This window comes from Vigna unguiculata, chromosome 9, assembly GCF_037176805.1.
Source record: "Vigna unguiculata cultivar grain cowpea cultivar isolate G323 ecotype 2 chromosome 9, ASM3717680v1, whole genome shotgun sequence".
NCBI classification, from domain to species: domain Eukaryota; kingdom Viridiplantae; phylum Streptophyta; class Magnoliopsida; order Fabales; family Fabaceae; genus Vigna; species Vigna unguiculata.
Genome location: NC_140800.1, coordinates 42,835,936 through 42,853,092, shown reverse-complemented (window position 1 = coordinate 42,853,092; position 17,157 = coordinate 42,835,936). Strand labels below are relative to the sequence as shown.

Genomic DNA, 17,157 nt, shown 5'->3' with positions numbered 1-17,157 from the left:
ATGATAGCCTGACAACATTCTTTTAGGAATTATTGTTTCTCCTCCAATTTCTTCACTAATTGACCCACTTAAATATTTACCTTGTGTTTGGATGAAGCATTTCAACAATGCTAAGAAATTGAAATGCATTGTATTTGAATTGCTTCCAATTAAATTTTCTTCATTTTCTAAATAACTTGTTTGGATAAAGTAACTAAATTTCTTGTGAGATGAAATTTCATTTTAACAATATTTATTTTATGCTCAATTATATTTTTAGTTCATGATAAATTTGGAAACGGGCTCGATAATCAAGATGGGCTAGGCCGACCCGACGACCCAACCATGTTGGGACGGTTGGGAAACCCAGACAGGCTGGGACGATCGGGAAACCCGGACGGGCTGGGTTGGCCCGATGATCTAGAAAGGCCTGATCAGCCTGACGACCCATACAACCCGGTCGTACCCGTCAAGTTCGTCGACCTTGCTCGAACTGACCCGTCTAGGTTGTTGGCCGACATGGCCCTACTAGGTCATTGGTTCGTCCAACCCATCTAAGTTGTCGTGTCATTCGACACACCCGACCAATCTATGTTGTTGGGCCGGCTCAACTGACTAGGTCATTGGGCCGGTCGGCACCGCTTGGGTCATCGGACTAGTCGGGGTTGTTGGGTCAACAGGTCAGTTGGGCCCGTCTGGGTTGTCGGGTAGGTCGGGCCCGTATAGGTCGTTAGGCTTGCTCAACACCTCTAGGTTGTCAAGCCTGCCCGACACCTCTAGGTCGTCGTGCCCACTCGACCCTTTCGGGTCATCGGGCCTGTCGACCCATCTGAGTTGTTGGGCTTGTTTGTGTTGGCATTCATCTATGTCGTCGGGCCCGTTTGGCCCATATGGGTTGTCGAGCTTGATTGACCTGTTTAGGTCGTCGATCCACCTAGTCTGTCTAGGTCGTCGGGCTTGCCTAACTCATTTTTGTTAGGCCGACCTGAACTGTCTGGCTGGCCCAACTCGTCATGGCTGTCGAGTTTGCCGGGTTCGTTTGGGGTTTGGTTCAGAGTGGAAGGTTAGGTGAGAAAATTTTCAAATTCCATCAATTTTGAAGGTATTTGAATTTCTTCTAATTTAACTAATTGAAATACTTCACAAAAATGCATACATTTTAAATGTTTTTTAATTTTTCTATCAAAACAAAACATTTTCTTCCAAAAAATTCTAAATTATTCAAAGAAATAAATTGCTTTATTAAAATACTCTATCCAAACACATTATTAAGTTACGAGTAGAGACTTTCATACTTTTAAAATATAAATATAAATATAGAAAACATATATATTTTATCAACTATTCTCCAGACTAAAAAATAAATTCTACCAAACAAGGTCTTCATATTGTGGATAAATAATATTATACATGTATGATGTGTTAACTTTTATCCATATATGTAACTATTTGTCCCTATTACCGGATCATGTAATGTTTTTTTTTTTATGTTTTTTTTTCTATTAATGTGTAACACCTTTAAAGTTGAAGTTTCATTGTTTTTTTAATGTTTTACAATTTTCAAAAGTAAAATTCAGGTTCAACACTCACCTTTAATAAAACTTGAAGTTTCAAATCCAACCTACATTAATCACATGTAACTTATACTGCATAATGCTAAAAAAGTACTCACCTGATAAGTGATAAATAGTATAGTATGACAAAATATTTTTTTGGAGATATCCTTAATCTTATTAGGAATACAATATTGTTGTTTAATGTTAATACTGAATAAAGAGAGTATAATCTTTTTATATCTTTATTCGGTACAAAATAAAAGTAGTAAAAAAAGCAGAAATTCAACCATATTATTTTATATTCTAACAAAAATGAACTATAATAATTTTATATAAAGATTAAACATCAAATTATATTTAATTTAAAAATATTATTTTAAATCTATAAAATTTTAGTCAAAATTCATATATATACAAATTAGGTTTTTAAATATTCAGACTTATTAATACATTAAAAAGAATTATAAAACTTATAAGGGATTATTAGTTTTTATATATAGTATCTATATCCAAGATGGTATTAATCTTGAGTCATCAACTGGTATTAGGTGACAAGGATTCTAGATGAATTACAAAGCGGTGAGGGATTACCGATTAATTGTGTGAACTCTTGTTTTTCTTTTAGTATCGATCTCATAGTTATGTGTGACGGTCCATCAGTGGACCATTTAAATACTGGTCCTTGGTAGACAACGTCACCGTTAATTATTATAGTCTTTAATAATTGAAGATGTCATTGATGAGGTTACTCGCTTCTAACAAAAGAAATACAAAGCGGTGAGGAATTACCAATCTCTGAAAAATACAAAGCGGTGAAACACGTGTTAGTCTCATGCACAAGAATCACATTAATTTTCAAGTACACTCAGAAATTATTAGTTTATGAAACTTTAATTTTGGTGGGACTGTGATTTCTTCTTTAGGTACTCTCACCTACACTCACGGGAGTGAGTGCAGAGTGCACTGAAACACAGAAATGTCACAGGCAAAGTTAACAACTTACTGTAATGGTTTAAAATTGTAAAAACTAAGTATATGTGTATTTTAAATTCAAAGTAACATAATGCTATCTGATTGCACGCACATGTTTGCACTTTCATGTTGATGTGACTTAACTGGTGCTCATTAGTGTCCAAACCGTACACCTGGAAAAGTTCAGTTGTTCAACATTTCATTCTAAATTTACAATTGACTTTTAAGTCATGCCCATGCAAAATTTCATTTCATCTGTTTGAGTCTTGAGCCTTGAAATTTATTTTCCCAGAACATCTTGGAAAGGGGTGGCATATACTATTTCCAAGAACATGCAAACATTATTTTTAAGGAGACTTCAACATCATAGTAATGAACTGACAGCAACAATATATAATTTTAGAAACTACAACTTACTATAATCTGCAGTACTAATTATTCAGCTGGCTGGTTGATAAAAAGAAAAAGATATATAAGAAGCAATTTAAAGAGGATTGCAAGAGGAAGTCATACATATGACATATTTATTTCTCTGTGTTATTGGAGGATTACTATAACTATATATTACTTGGATGACATAGTTATATATATTAGTAGAAGATGTAGTAGGATCTGATTGATGCTGATAATTTTTGTGTGAAAGGAGAATCAAAACCAATCAGCAGTGTCGAGGACCTGACTCCAACTAAGCACCCTTGCAAGCCACTCATCATCGAAATCTTTGAACTCCTCTTCTTCAGTTTTCTGGGCAACCTCAAACTCCACAATCTCATCTTCTGGCTCTACCTGGCCCCCGACAGAAACATTTGAGGATAGTGTGGGTGTTGTCGGAGAAGGTGGTTCAGGGGAAGGTGCAGAAACGGTGATTGTTGTGATTTCCTTGTAAAGCTCTTGCATGAGCTTTTCTATTGTTTCTTCCTTGAAACAGAATTGTCCCACATCGGTTTCAGAGTCAGTGAGAATCTCGTGGAGCATGAAGGTGAGAGCTTCTTCTTCTGTGGAGACAGCATTGTCTTGAATGAGAGCCATTACACAAAGGGAGAGTGCAGGGATTAATGTGAGTGAAGCGAAGAAAAGAGAGTGATGTATATGTTGGTAAGAATGAGAAGTAGAATGTGAGTGAGTGAGTGAAAAATAGCAGAGTTGAAGAGAGCAGAATGCCACGGTGGCAGTGATGTAATGGACATAAAAGGTGATGTGGCGGAAGGACAGAAATTGATGATGGCCAGGCTCGGTGTGATGAAAGCATAAATGAACGAGAGAGGGTTTCGGTGGTCCGTTTGACCGTCACTTTGCCCATGCTACCATGACAATGTTTCTTAACGCACCCCTCTATCACGCATGATCGGTGTTATCTTTTTCTTTTAGTTACAAAATTATTTAATTTTACGATAAATACATTTTTAAAGCAGGTTCAAATATGTTTTGGTCCGGATTTATTTTTTTAAAATTAAATTTATTTTTAAAAATAAGAGACTAAATTAAGTAAATTTTGTGAATAAAAGTTAATTTCAATTTTTGCTGAGAATTAAAGAACATAGATATATGCAATCATTTTAAATATGATTACCAATGAGATATGAGTTTACTTTACACATAAAGAATTAATATCATGTTTTAAAATAATAAATTTATTAGTTTTTTATTATATACATTCGTTTAAGTCTGTACTCGTTTATTTTTTAAAAATAATTATGTAAAGTCATTTGACAACTATTTTTTATTTGTTTACGTGTGATTGTGGATTGACCATTTTGTAGAATGCAACAAAAGATGTAGAACGCTAGGAATGGCAATACGAGTCGACCAAACCAGCATAAGGCTCGCACATCAAGCTGGCCCACCCCGCCCCACACAATTTATGCGGGCTACAATCAATGGCCCACCCCACACATCACTTGGCTCGTAGGCTCGCAGGTTGACCCATTTTTTTTTTTAAATTCTTATGATAAAACGTTCAATGTTTAAAAATTGGGAAACTTTAAGAAGTTCATGAGATTAAGTAAAGATTTCAGGGAGTTGGATGATAAATTGATAATTCAACATTTTTATCATATTCATATTCATACTATGACATAAATAATGTATTCTTTAAATTTTAACACATTAAAAAATACATAATTATATTTTCCAGTTATACAAGAATTTGGAACGTTACTACAAGAGTTCATAAAAAAAGTAACTAATATACACAAGTGCAAGTTTTTCTTTTATGTGGCTGGACTATTGCGGGCCTGCCAGATCACTATCCTGGCCCGTCCCAGTTTTTTCGTGGGCTTGCGAGCCGGCCAGACGAGTCAGGCCCATATTGTCATTCCTAAAGAACGTACCCTTAACTTGATTTAACTGATTCGATGAACAATACTTCACATGGACTACGATTTTGGATTTCTTTAACAAAATAATAATCTTCAAGCATTGATAATCATTCATATGTAAACATTGACCTTTATATTTTGTATTTTCTTATCGGTCAATCATTTATAATAAGACAAATTGATTCTTTAGTTGCATTTTCAGAAAATATAGGCCTTATTATATAATTTATTGTTAAAAATATTACTTAATATATTTTTTATTTAAATTAGTTTTTAGAAAACATATTTTTTAAATATCTTTCAATTTTAGAAATTAAATAATATTATAGAATTAAAAAATATTTTATATTTATATTCGGTTTTATATATATATATATATATATATATATATATATTGATAATATAAGAATAAAATAAAATGACAAGTTTCTTCATATAACACATCTATTTTAACTATTATATATCTCATATTTCTTATAGTTTCATAATCTCTAAATTTTTCAACATCTATAATCTTTCATAAGTATATGATACATAATATTATAGATTAATTGTATGACTCTTAAAATTTTATAAATTCGCATCAAACTATCCAGCTAAAAATGCGGACTTAAGCGAATATTTATTGTAATTTTATTTTTCATTTTTTTATATATGATGAAATTTAGGTTGATACTTAACAATGATTTATTTTATATTTTTAGCATTTACACAATTTTTAAAATTTTCCATTTATGTTTCTTAAAGTTGTTTTCTAAATTTAATTCAGAATCTTTTCAAACTAATATGGGAAGAAACCTTTAAATTTTTATATTTTAATACTTTATGACTTTATCATAGAACATAATGTATTTAATGGTAAGATATTATTTTACTTTTTATAGCACCTTATCCTAATTATTCTTTATATTCATTAATTTTTATCGTGATATTCTTAATTATTTTATTTTATAAATAATAAATTGTATGAATTAATTATTTATGGAAATTAGAGAATAGAAAATTTATTTTTAAAATTAAAACTTATTGCTGTTATTATTATATCTTTATTTATTAAGTATTAAAAAATGTATTTAAATTGAAGAAATAAATAATATTATTAATTGAAACAAATAAATTTTAAGTAAATATAAATTAACTATAAGGTCGTGTTTCTTTCAATGGATTTACTCTTAATGAGATAGTGAGTGAGAATGTTATGTTTCCTTTCAAGAAATTTGAATGAAAAAAATTATTTGAGGGAGGAGTAATAATAATGAAATATAAAAAAATTAAAAATAATATAAAGGAAGAAAAAACAAGATCTAAATAAAATAATATTAAAAAGTTATGGTGACAAAAATAATTAATTATTAATAATATTTTTTTATTATCCAATATTTTACTAAAATTATTTTTAACCAAACAAAATTTATTTTAAATTAATTACATTTATTAAATTTTTTATGTATAAAAAAAATCATTCACGTTTTTTTCTAAATAATTACATTTCATTTTCTATTAATGTTTTATCTATAGCCCAAACTTTTAATACAAAAATAATCAAGATCATTTTATAAATTTTACATCTACTCATCTACTCATCGTTATTTCCTAGATCCTTAAAAAAAACATTCGTAAAAGCTCTCTCTTACTGAAATTGTTTCTTAAGAAAAGTAATTCAAAGTTGTTTTTAAGGCAAAGCATAAAATATATTTTCTGTTTTATATAAGTTTACCTAAGGTTAAAATAATTTTTTTTCTCAATTTCCGTCAACTTTTGTTAAATCAGTCTTAAATTTGTTTTTGTATTCAAATAGTCTTAATTTTCGTCAATTTTGTTCAATTTGAATTTTGATAACATGTCATGTGTCATAATCAATGTTTTATATTCAATTTGGTCTCTTTATTCGTTATTTTTGTTCAATTTAGTCTCAATTTTTGTTAATATGAAACAATTTTGTCTCTCTCCAAATTGAAATCAAATTTAATTTTTATATTAAAATTCACATTTTTTATTAAATACGTTTATATAATATATTAAAATTCACATTATTATAAATTTTATATAAAAATTAAATTTGTTCTCATATTTGACAAGGACAAAATTGGTCAATTTTAAACAAAATTATGAATAAATTCAACAAAAATAATAAATATAAAAACTAAATTGAATATAAAACATTAGTTCTCACACATTACATATTCCTATATTAATACGTGTACATTTAAAAAAAATATTAAAAAAACAAAAAAAAATTAAGAATTGACACATGACAGTTATTATTCATGGCTTAAAAAGTGTTAGTATAAAAGATCAAATTGAACAAAATTAACAAAAATTAGGATCTATTGGAGCACAAAAACAAAATTAAGAATGATTTAACAAAACTTGATGAAAATTGGGAAAAAAAATATTTTAACCTTTACCTAAATACGTTAAAAAATAGTTAAATATGTTTCCTATAATTATCAAATTAAACAAGACCAGAATATTCCTTAAAATAATTGAAATAATTCGATTATTAATTAAAACAGTACAGTGAAACAAACAATAGAGTAACTAAATAAATAAGTGCGGATTGACAAAATAGGAAATATGTATAACTTTATACAAAATATAATAAATATAAAACTTGTTGAAGTTCAAAAAAGGAAATTCAATAATTTGTGACTTTTTCTTTGTTCATTTGTGATGGAGTAACACTGTAATCAGGATCAAGAATTCCAGAAAAGAAAAAAAAATATATAAGAGAGGAAGAAGAAAATATTTTGTAAGGCAAAACACGTTTATGAGACTTAATTAAATTTTGAGTTTTTATAAATTTAAAATTTTTAATTGAATGTTTAATACATATTTATGAAATATTAAATTTTTAATTAATTTTTCTATTAATCAAGTGATGTGACCGTTAATTGAATAATATAATAATTATCTTGTCAGGTTTAAATTGTCAATTTTTATAAAGTTGTAATAACTAATAATAAACAACTCTCAAAAATTTTAAAAATAAAATTTTATAATAAGTTTATATATATCCTACGAAAATACAAGATAAAATTTGTTGAATTTAAAAAAAAAATATCACTTATCGAAATTTTATATATATTTTTAATATGGCAACTTTTATGGGTTATTATAATTAATAAAAACAATTATTTAGTAATCAAGTGTGCTTGTTGTAGATAAAATGATGTAGAAAATAATATTTATTTTAATTTACTTTTTTTTCATTGTTTGTCTATAATCTATAATCAACGTATAAAAAAGATATTTTGAATTTTCTTTTTCTTAATGTCTCTGTGAATGGGAAGTACTCACAATAAACATAGTATACACACATTTTGTCTTGCGATGAATTTTTTCAGAATTGTATGTACTACACGAACATGACACAGTGAAATTATTGATATTCTAGAAATATCTCACATAAGAAAGATAATGTCATGTATTTGAAGTTATTTGAGCTTCGTCATCAATTGATTGTTCTTAATAGAATAAATTCACTATTCGTTCCAAATTTTGGGAGTTAGGCAAGAAATCTTAAACGTGAATAGTATATATGAAATAATAAACTTGACAACTTAAGCAGAAACCACAGTTCATGAATATCTTTATTGGTCTTTACAAGGGGAAATTGTGATATCATATCCCAAAAGTGACATAAATGTTTACCTATGTTGCCTGATAAATGACTTAAGACTTTATTGAGAGGACGGAATAAGAGTGAGAAGTTAAGAGAAAGAGGAAAATACCTTCGTGCACGCAATGAAGTCGAGTTTGGTCCCCTTAATCAAACTGATGCAAATTTAAAACCGTGAGACCAAAGCTTCCACTATGAGTTGCTTCGTGTTTTCGGATATACTCAGTTTTTAATCAATCGCTTTGAACCTCACAACCTGTCAAACCTAATCACAGATTTTTCGATTCGAAAATGATATTCAAACATAAAATTCGAACTCATTTTTTACATGGGTGTCGTGACACCCTTTTATTCTTTTATTTTTACTTTTTTTAAATGAAATTGAACCCATGGTCATGTGCGCGGAAGTTTTGTGCAGTAAATTCTTTTTGACAAAACTAAAGCAGAGTTGGAGAGAGAAAGTAAGACAAAATGAAAAATTTGTAGAGTGTTCGTGAGACAAGGAGAGAGAAAGTCGGAGAAAGTGGAGACAGCGTGAGCAAGTCGAAGGAGAGGCGGAAACAGTGTGAGAAAGTCAGAGGAAAGGCGGCAACAGCGTGAGCAACTCGAAGGAAAGGCGGAGACAGCGTGATCAAGTGTGTGGAAAGGTGAAGCCAGCGTGAGGAAGTCGGCGGAACGGCCGAGAGAGACTGAGATAGTCAGAGGAAGTCGAGACAGAGAAGTTGTGGTGTTACAAAAGCGAGGCGGGAGGCGGTCACCGTGAGAGGACACACCTGCGACAACGACGATAGTGGAGGGGATCAAATCCAGTGGAGGCGAGTCGACGGCAACGACAACCAACCCACCGGAAGTCGTTCTGCAACACCGTGTTTTTTTGTTCACCATTCGAAAAGGTTTAAGCTTTGGGGGAAAAACATTTTATTTATTTTCGAGTTTGGTGCAAATTATGTCCCAACTGAGGCGTCAAGAATAAGCTCATGTGGAGTGGTCATGAATATTTTGGTTTTCGTCTCCCTGTGTTTGTGTTCTCAAGCAATGAACACTCTGAAACTAAGGAAATTTCATTTGCTGGTCAAAAAGATGATCTTTAAAGGGGTAGTAGAACCATCAATTACGTTACAAAGTGGGGAGTAAAAGTACCCCAAACGGGGAGTGCTCTTATATATTCTGGTTCACAGTAACCATGTTAACTTTCTAAATTTTGTTAAGCAATTAAAGTTTATTTTTAATAACGACCAATTCAAATTTAGAATAACAGTTTTAATAACATTTTATTTTTAGAAGGAAATAAAATGTAAACTTTCAATTACGTTACAAAGTGGAGAGTAAAAGTACCCCAAATGGGGAGTGCTCTTATATATTCTGGTTCACAGTATCAGGATTAATAACCATCTTAAATTTCTAACCATCAATTACGTTACAAAGTGGGGAGTAAAAGTACCCCAAATGGGGAGTGCTCTTATATATTCTGGTTCACAGTAACCATGTTAAATTTCTAAATTTTGTTAAGCAATTAAAGTTTATTTTTAATAACGACCAATTCAAATTTAGAATAACAGTTTTAATAACATTTTATTTTTGGAAGGAAATAAAATGTAAACTTTCAATTACGTTACAAAGTGGGGAGTAAAAGTACCCCAAATGGGGAGTGCTGTTATATATTCTGGTTGACAGTCCCAGTTTTAATGACCACCTTAAATTTCTAAATTTTGGTAAGCAGATTTATTTTTAATTAGGACCAATTCAAATTTAGAGTAACAATTTTAATGTCATTTTATTTTTGGAAGGAAATAAAATGTTCTTTAAACTTTCAATTACGTTACAAAGTGGGGAGTAAAAGTACCCCAAATAGGGAGTGCTGTTATATATTACCAGTTTTAATAACCACCGTAGATTTCTAAATTTTGTTAAGCAATTAAAGTTTATTTTTAATTAGGACCAATTCAAATTTAGAATAACAGTTTTAATGTCATTTTATTTTTGGAAGGAAATAAAATGTTCTTTAAAATTTCAATTACGTTACAAAGTGGGGAGTAAAAGTACCTCAACTGGGGAGTGCTCTTATATATTCTGGTTCATAGTACCAGGTTTAATAATCATCTTAAATTTTTGAATTTTGTTAAGCAATTAAATTTTATTTTTAATAACGACCAATTCAAATTTAGAATAACAGTTTTAAGAACATTTTTTGGAAGGAAATAAAATGTTCTTTAAACTTTCAATTACGTTACAAAGTAGGGAGTAAAAGTACCCCAAATGGGGAGTGTTGTTACATATTCTGGTTCACAGTACCAGTTTTAATAACCACCTTAAATTTGAAAGTTTTCATAAGCAATTAAATATTTTTTTTTATTATGACCAATTCAAATTTAGAATAAAAATTTTAATAACATTTAATTTTTGGAGGGAAATTAAATGTTCTTTAAACTTTCAATTACGTTACAAAGTGGGGAGTAAAAGTACCCCAAATGGGGAGTGCTGTTATATATTCTGGTTCACAGTACCAGCTTTAATAACCATCTTAAATTTCAAAATTTTGTTAAGCAATTAAATTTTTTTATTTTATTATGACCAATCTAAAATTCGAAAAACAGTTTTAATAACAACTTTTATTTTTTGGAGGAAATAAATTGTTCTTTAAAGTATCAATTACTTTATCAAGTGGGGAGTACAACTACCCCAATTGGGGAGTGATGTTATATATTCTGGTTCACGGTACCAGTTTTTATAACCATTTTAAATTTCAACATTTTGGTGAACAACCCCAATCTGCTTAAGCAATGAGAAATACGTGCCAACCACAAACTGCTCAAACTCAACTTCATGCAATTGAAATTACGAAATTTCATAAATGGATCAAAACCGGGGACTACAAAACAATTTCTTAGGGACTTACGTTCAACATTGTGGTTCACAGCCCCATCCTGCGTAAGCAATGACAAATACATGCCAACCACAAACTGCTCAAAGTCAATTTCATATGGTTCATAATTCCTGACCTCCAAAATATAATTCCCCAGTAGATTCAGTGAGGACTTCTATTACATATTTTTTATCTCACAGGAAAATGGGGAGTGAAGGGAAATTAAGTAGGGTGTTGTGTTAAATAATTTGGTTCTACCACCCACAACAAACAAAAAAATATTAGTGCTGCGCAAAATAAATGCAAAACATCTAAAAACCTGCAACATACATTTTCAAAACAAAAACACATAACAGAATCATGGACAGACTTTGTCCTGTAAAATCCATCCATAACAAACATTCATAAATAACTCAAAATAAAATAGCAATGGTGTTTTCAAATTAACAAAATCAACCAAACTGTAAAATCCTAACCCTAAACAAACGTCTAATAAACTAAAGTCCACCACTTCACCACCAACATCAAAACCAGTCCACCACTTCACCACCAACATCAAAACCACCCCTTCTTTCAACCCATTTAATACATAACTGAGATAAAACATTTCTACTTATCTTCAATGATTGCTTTAACATGGGAAACCACCAAAACGGGGTGCTTGCAATATACTCCTTTTGTGCCACAGTTAACTTTTCGTTAAAAGCACCAATGCACTTCGCTTTACAGCAATGACGAAAATACATATTTGTAAAAAATCATAATGTTACGAATTTCACAAATATTATATACATTAAATGAACATTTATTTGACCACCTCAATCAATTATTTCAACACCCAAACTGCCATGTTTTGTACACTGATAAAAACAAAATCAGCAATACACCCAAATGAAAATTTCACTTTACTGAACCAAAAGCTCAATACATGATTCCATGATTGGGAAACCCTACAGATAAGTAAAACCGAATTCAAATCGCACAGTTTCTGCCATATAAGAGGTTATTAAAAAAATCAACGATTAACAAATACATTAAGGCCAGAAAAAAGTTTCTACCCACCGTGCTCGTTGTTGTGTGCCGGAAGTCTTCGATTTTTCGAAGCCCTAGTGGCCGTCTTCTGAAAATAGCACTAACCCTGAAAATTACGCCGTTGATGAGTTCTGGTCAGACACCTGTTCTCCGGCAACGCCTTCCTCTGCCTCTACTCCGACTTTCTATCTCACGCTAACTCCACCATGCAAGGGCTTCCGATCGCCTTTCTCTCTCCCTCTCTCACCAACACTACCAAGTTTTCCATTTTATCTTACTTTCTTTCTCCACGTCTGCTTTAGTTTTGCCAAAATGAATTTACAATGAGTTCGAATTTTATGTTCGAATATCATTTTCATTTTCGATTCCATAACCAAACTGAAATGTTAAGATCGTGGAAGAAGAAAGGTGATGACCATATTTAATAATTTTATCATCTTACATTGAAAGTTAAATTATATTACAATCAGTCAAAACTAATATATTGAAATGAAAAAAAATAATATAATAAATAAATTGTAGGTGTCTAAACATATTAAAAATAAATTATTGAAATGAAAACTACAAAACTCATTGTTAGAAAATATTAGAAATTATAAGGAATATTATAAACACAATTAATATACGATTACCTTATTTATATCAAAATAATAATACATTATTGAATGTGTTTTTAACAGTACTGTTTAGCTATCAATCCATTAAATTGGATTTAATTAATTAACTTATTCATTGTAATTATTATTTATTTCAGTACGAAACTGTCTACAAACAATAGTATGGACTTAAAAAACATACCAAAAAACCATAAAATAGAAAGAAAGATTGTAATATTTTTCTTACGCGACACTCCTAATTATTAGCGTTAACGTTGTAAACCCTGTAACCTGTAACTCTACTCTTACTTTGGGTTCGTTGTATCGTGACAAACCAAAACGGTCGCCTAACTCGTAATATCAATTGCTCGTTTTCTTCTCCAAATCTACTTGCGTTGGTAAACCAAAAAAAGAGGAACATGTTTCGAAATTCTAGAATTTCAGGTAAAAATCGCATTAACTAGATCAAAGTTGTCACAGATGAATGCACTTCATAGTTTCATCCCAAACCAAATTAGTAGCAGTAACTAGGGTTAAACTTCGTATTAAAAATGCTATTGTTTCAAGGTAAATGATGCTCGAAGGGGTACTGTGCACAAATTAAAACAAAATAATTATATACTTAGATACGGAATAGTAAGGCTTCTTATACATATTTTAATACTAACTTTGATTTTCTCATTTTTTTTTTTATTGCAGTTCCCTTGCTCGGTTGACAAGATCCCTATTTCAATGAATTTTGTGTAAACTTATTTAAAAACTATTATTAGTTTATTAGTCAGTGGGCAAGAGCTAGCAAAAATCAGCAGGCTGAGACATGATAATACAAATTTTACGATTACCTTACCTGGTATGAAATTTCATCTGCGTTCTTCTAGTTCTAGTTAAGAAAAAGTATGATTGAATAGGATAGCAGGGAAGACAAAACAAAAAAGACATAAAACATGAATATTGAACAATGTAGTATTACAACTATATATAAAGGGGAGGGACATCAGGCCCAAATTGCGAGCGAAGACATCAATCCAGCCCCAAGGAAAAGCATGCAGTAAGAGGCTATCTGGAGCCTGAAGTTACAACTCATTCTCTTGCTAAGAAAATCCGCAGCTATCAAATCTACCAAAGCCATATACACCAAAATCCCCGCCGACAAGGAATCCAGAACACCTTCGGTGATCAGTGCACCGGGGCTATAAGGGTTATACCCTGAAGAAATGGCCGTTCCGATCGAAACACCCAACGGTGTAGTCAATGCAAAAAAACAAGCCATAAGGGTTGCTGAGGAGGCTTTAAACTGCGCCTGGGAAATGCACCCTCCAAGCGCAAACCCTTCAAAAAACTGATGAAAAGACAACGCCGCAATCAGAGGCCTTATGGTACAAGGACTTTGAGAAACCCCCAGAGACAACCCGATTATGATCGAATGTGACACAATCCCAAGCTCCAACACCTGCAATGCAACCCCAGTTATGAACACTCCCACTAATAATTATTACTAGTTACATTAAGTACATCCAGAACACAGAGATTTAACTATTTACCTGAGAGACCACGATGTGTCGAACGTCGGCTTCTTCGCCATCTTCCATGTGGGAGTGGCCGTGGAGGTGACCGTGGCCGTGTCCATGGGAGTCAGCAAGCGCGTTATCTTGTTCCTTCTCGCTGCCAATGCCATGGCACGAGTCATGGCCATGGGGGTGGTTATGATGATGATGCGCGGCGTGTGCATGCATCCCCACAATGTGCATTCCCCCACTCTCTTCTTCTCCGAACACCTTCACTGCGGATTCGGACGACCCGACCCGAGACTGCTCCTCTGAGGGACGGTTGAGCCCCTGCTTACGCTCGTAGTACTGCGTTCCCACGAAATCAAGGAGGAGAGTGAAGAGCGCGGCCATCATGGCGAAGAAGCCTGTGAAGGGAAACTTGGACCACGGGAAGGAAGGCAGGCACGGGTGCTGGAGCGCTTCGTTGGCATCAGACAGCATGTGGACGAATCCCGTTGCCAGAATCACCCCGGCGGCGAAGGCCTTGGCACCGACGAAGAGGTTGCCGTCGGTGCGGAGGAAGCGGCGGTGTTTCCCGACGAGGGGGATCGCGATTCCGGCCATGCCGGAGAGGAGAATGGAGGCGATGGCGACGAATTTGAGAACCAACGCCGCTGACTCGTCTCGGCACTGGTCTAACTCAGCGCCTGCGCAGGTGGAGTTGGTCATCGATTCCAGAAAGTTGTGGAAGAAGGACGGTTTCTCTATTTGGGAAAAAGCAGCGGCTCAAGAGTTTAGAAAATAATCGATTCACCTATAAATATATATATAGGAGTTGAATTAATGATAATTAAGAATTTACAGAGTGCGTTTAGAATCGAAAAATTGTTACCTGAAAAGAGAGAAGTGTTTCCGACCAGTTGGTGGAGCAGAAGCCACAGATCCTAAAAAATAGATAGAGAGAAAGAAGAATGATTATCGATTACATGGAAGGTGATGGGGAATAAAGAGAGAAGAAGAAAGAAACCTCGGTGAAAATCATGGGAGTGAGGGGAATTTGTAGGGAAAAAGAAAGAGAAGGTTGTGGGTTGAAGATAGAGAAGGGAATTGAAAAACAGTATAAATAAAAAAGTGGAGAAGGTTGAGATTGGGATTGGGAAATTGATGCCAGGGAAGGGTAGAAGAAGCTTGTTGGCGAAAATGAAGAAGAGTGTCGTCATAAGGAGGAGAGAGAGAGGTTGGAGAGTGAGTTGTGGATTCTTGGGTTCCCTCTTTTTGCAATCAAATGAGCGCGAGAGTGTCGACATTCTTGCATCACCTATAATATGCTATATGCAATTTCTTTCTCTGTTACCCTTTTATTTTATTATTTTTAATCATACATACCTTATTTAAATACTCTCATTACACCCTTTACCAAAATTTTAGCTATTAGTCCCTCCTATTAAAATATTACCATTGATTCTCTTAAGTTGCAAATGTCTCCTTATAATATATTTACAGAAATAAAATTAATAATATATTTACCGTAATAAGAAATAAAATTATTGAAACGACGTTTATTTTCTTTATTAGGCTATGCTTATTTATGCACTCGAAAGCTCAATTCTATCAATTGAAAAATAGAACCAGAAATTTAAAACTTGTAGTCTACGTTATATCATTAGGACACTCCCACCTTTGACCGTCTCTCTTCCGTTTATTGAGACACTAAAGAGTAGAAAAAAAAAAGAAGAAAAAGTTAAAATGAAAAAGAAGTATTTAATTAGAAAAATAATAGAATGTAAGATCATTTTATTTTTTATTGATACTTAATATTATTTTTATTAAATTTTAATTATATATCTATCTATCTATTATTATAATAAAGGACGTAAAATTATAATACAAAAAATACATGATTGATTACATATATTTCATAATAAATTATATATCGAAAAAACACTTAAAAATATTTATATACCGATCATAGCAGTACAGGAACCTAAAAATTATAAATTTGAATTTTTTATTGAATTTTATATGTATATTATTTATTGTGTTTCAAAATATATTAATGATTACTAATTTTAAAATTTTTAAATATTCTAAAAACTTTTAAATAGAATAATATAATGTAATTTTAATATTCGGCACAAATCAATACAATGAAAATCAGTAAAAAATCTGAACTTTGAAAATTACCTTCATATCTTTTAACATAAATAGATGATATCATTATTCACTAAATCAAATAAAATTGAATAGAGATATTTGGACAACTTTTATTCTTTCTACAAAATTAATTATAGTAGTATAAATTTATAAATTAATAAAAATTTTTAAAATTATATTATGGTAATAAAATTATCTATTAATTTTATATAAAATATGGATTATGAAAACACGTTTACTGAACCTAGTTTCCTCCATTTTCACCCTCGTAAGAACATCTTGAAAGGAAACAAAGGTTGTAGTTATAAATTCATGGAACTAAAGATTTGTTTAATAATAATAATGAATTAATAAAATAAAATAACTGTCTACTTGTTATTCTACGACATCCTCACATAGTTAATTATTTTTTAAAGTACGACCTTTTCTCAACGGATCTATCGTGGTTGGTCGGTAAAGACAACAAGCTGCATTGCATGATATAATATCATAACTTCTTCAAAGAAGCCAATGACATAACTATGAGTATGACGAGTTTATTACTGTTTTCCCATTGTGCAATAGAAACAGCGGCACTA

General features: G+C 31.7%; 1 protein-coding gene across 3 annotated transcripts; it reads right to left on the bottom strand.

Annotated features, from left to right (window-relative positions):
* Positions 1 to 13,858: 13,858 nt before the first annotated feature.
* On the bottom strand, positions 13,859 to 15,710 carry LOC114195948 (zinc transporter 4, chloroplastic-like). Of its 3 annotated transcripts, none has more exons than XM_028086401.2 (4): positions 15,453 to 15,710; positions 15,318 to 15,369; positions 14,480 to 15,189; positions 13,859 to 14,388 (listed from the first exon to the last, which is right to left on the bottom strand). In XM_028086401.2, the coding sequence occupies exons 1-4, from the start codon at positions 15,465 to 15,467 to the stop codon at positions 13,933 to 13,935; spliced, it is 1,233 nt and encodes a 410-aa protein (XP_027942202.1). In that variant the 5' UTR covers positions 15,468 to 15,710; the 3' UTR covers positions 13,859 to 13,932. The 3 variants fall into 3 exon arrangements, with proteins under 3 accessions (XP_027942202.1, XP_027942204.1, XP_027942203.1); XM_028086403.2 differs by having other exon boundaries at positions 14,480 to 15,239; positions 15,453 to 15,686; XM_028086402.2 differs by having other exon boundaries at positions 14,480 to 15,239; positions 15,318 to 15,686.
* Positions 15,711 to 17,157: the final 1,447 nt, after the last annotated feature.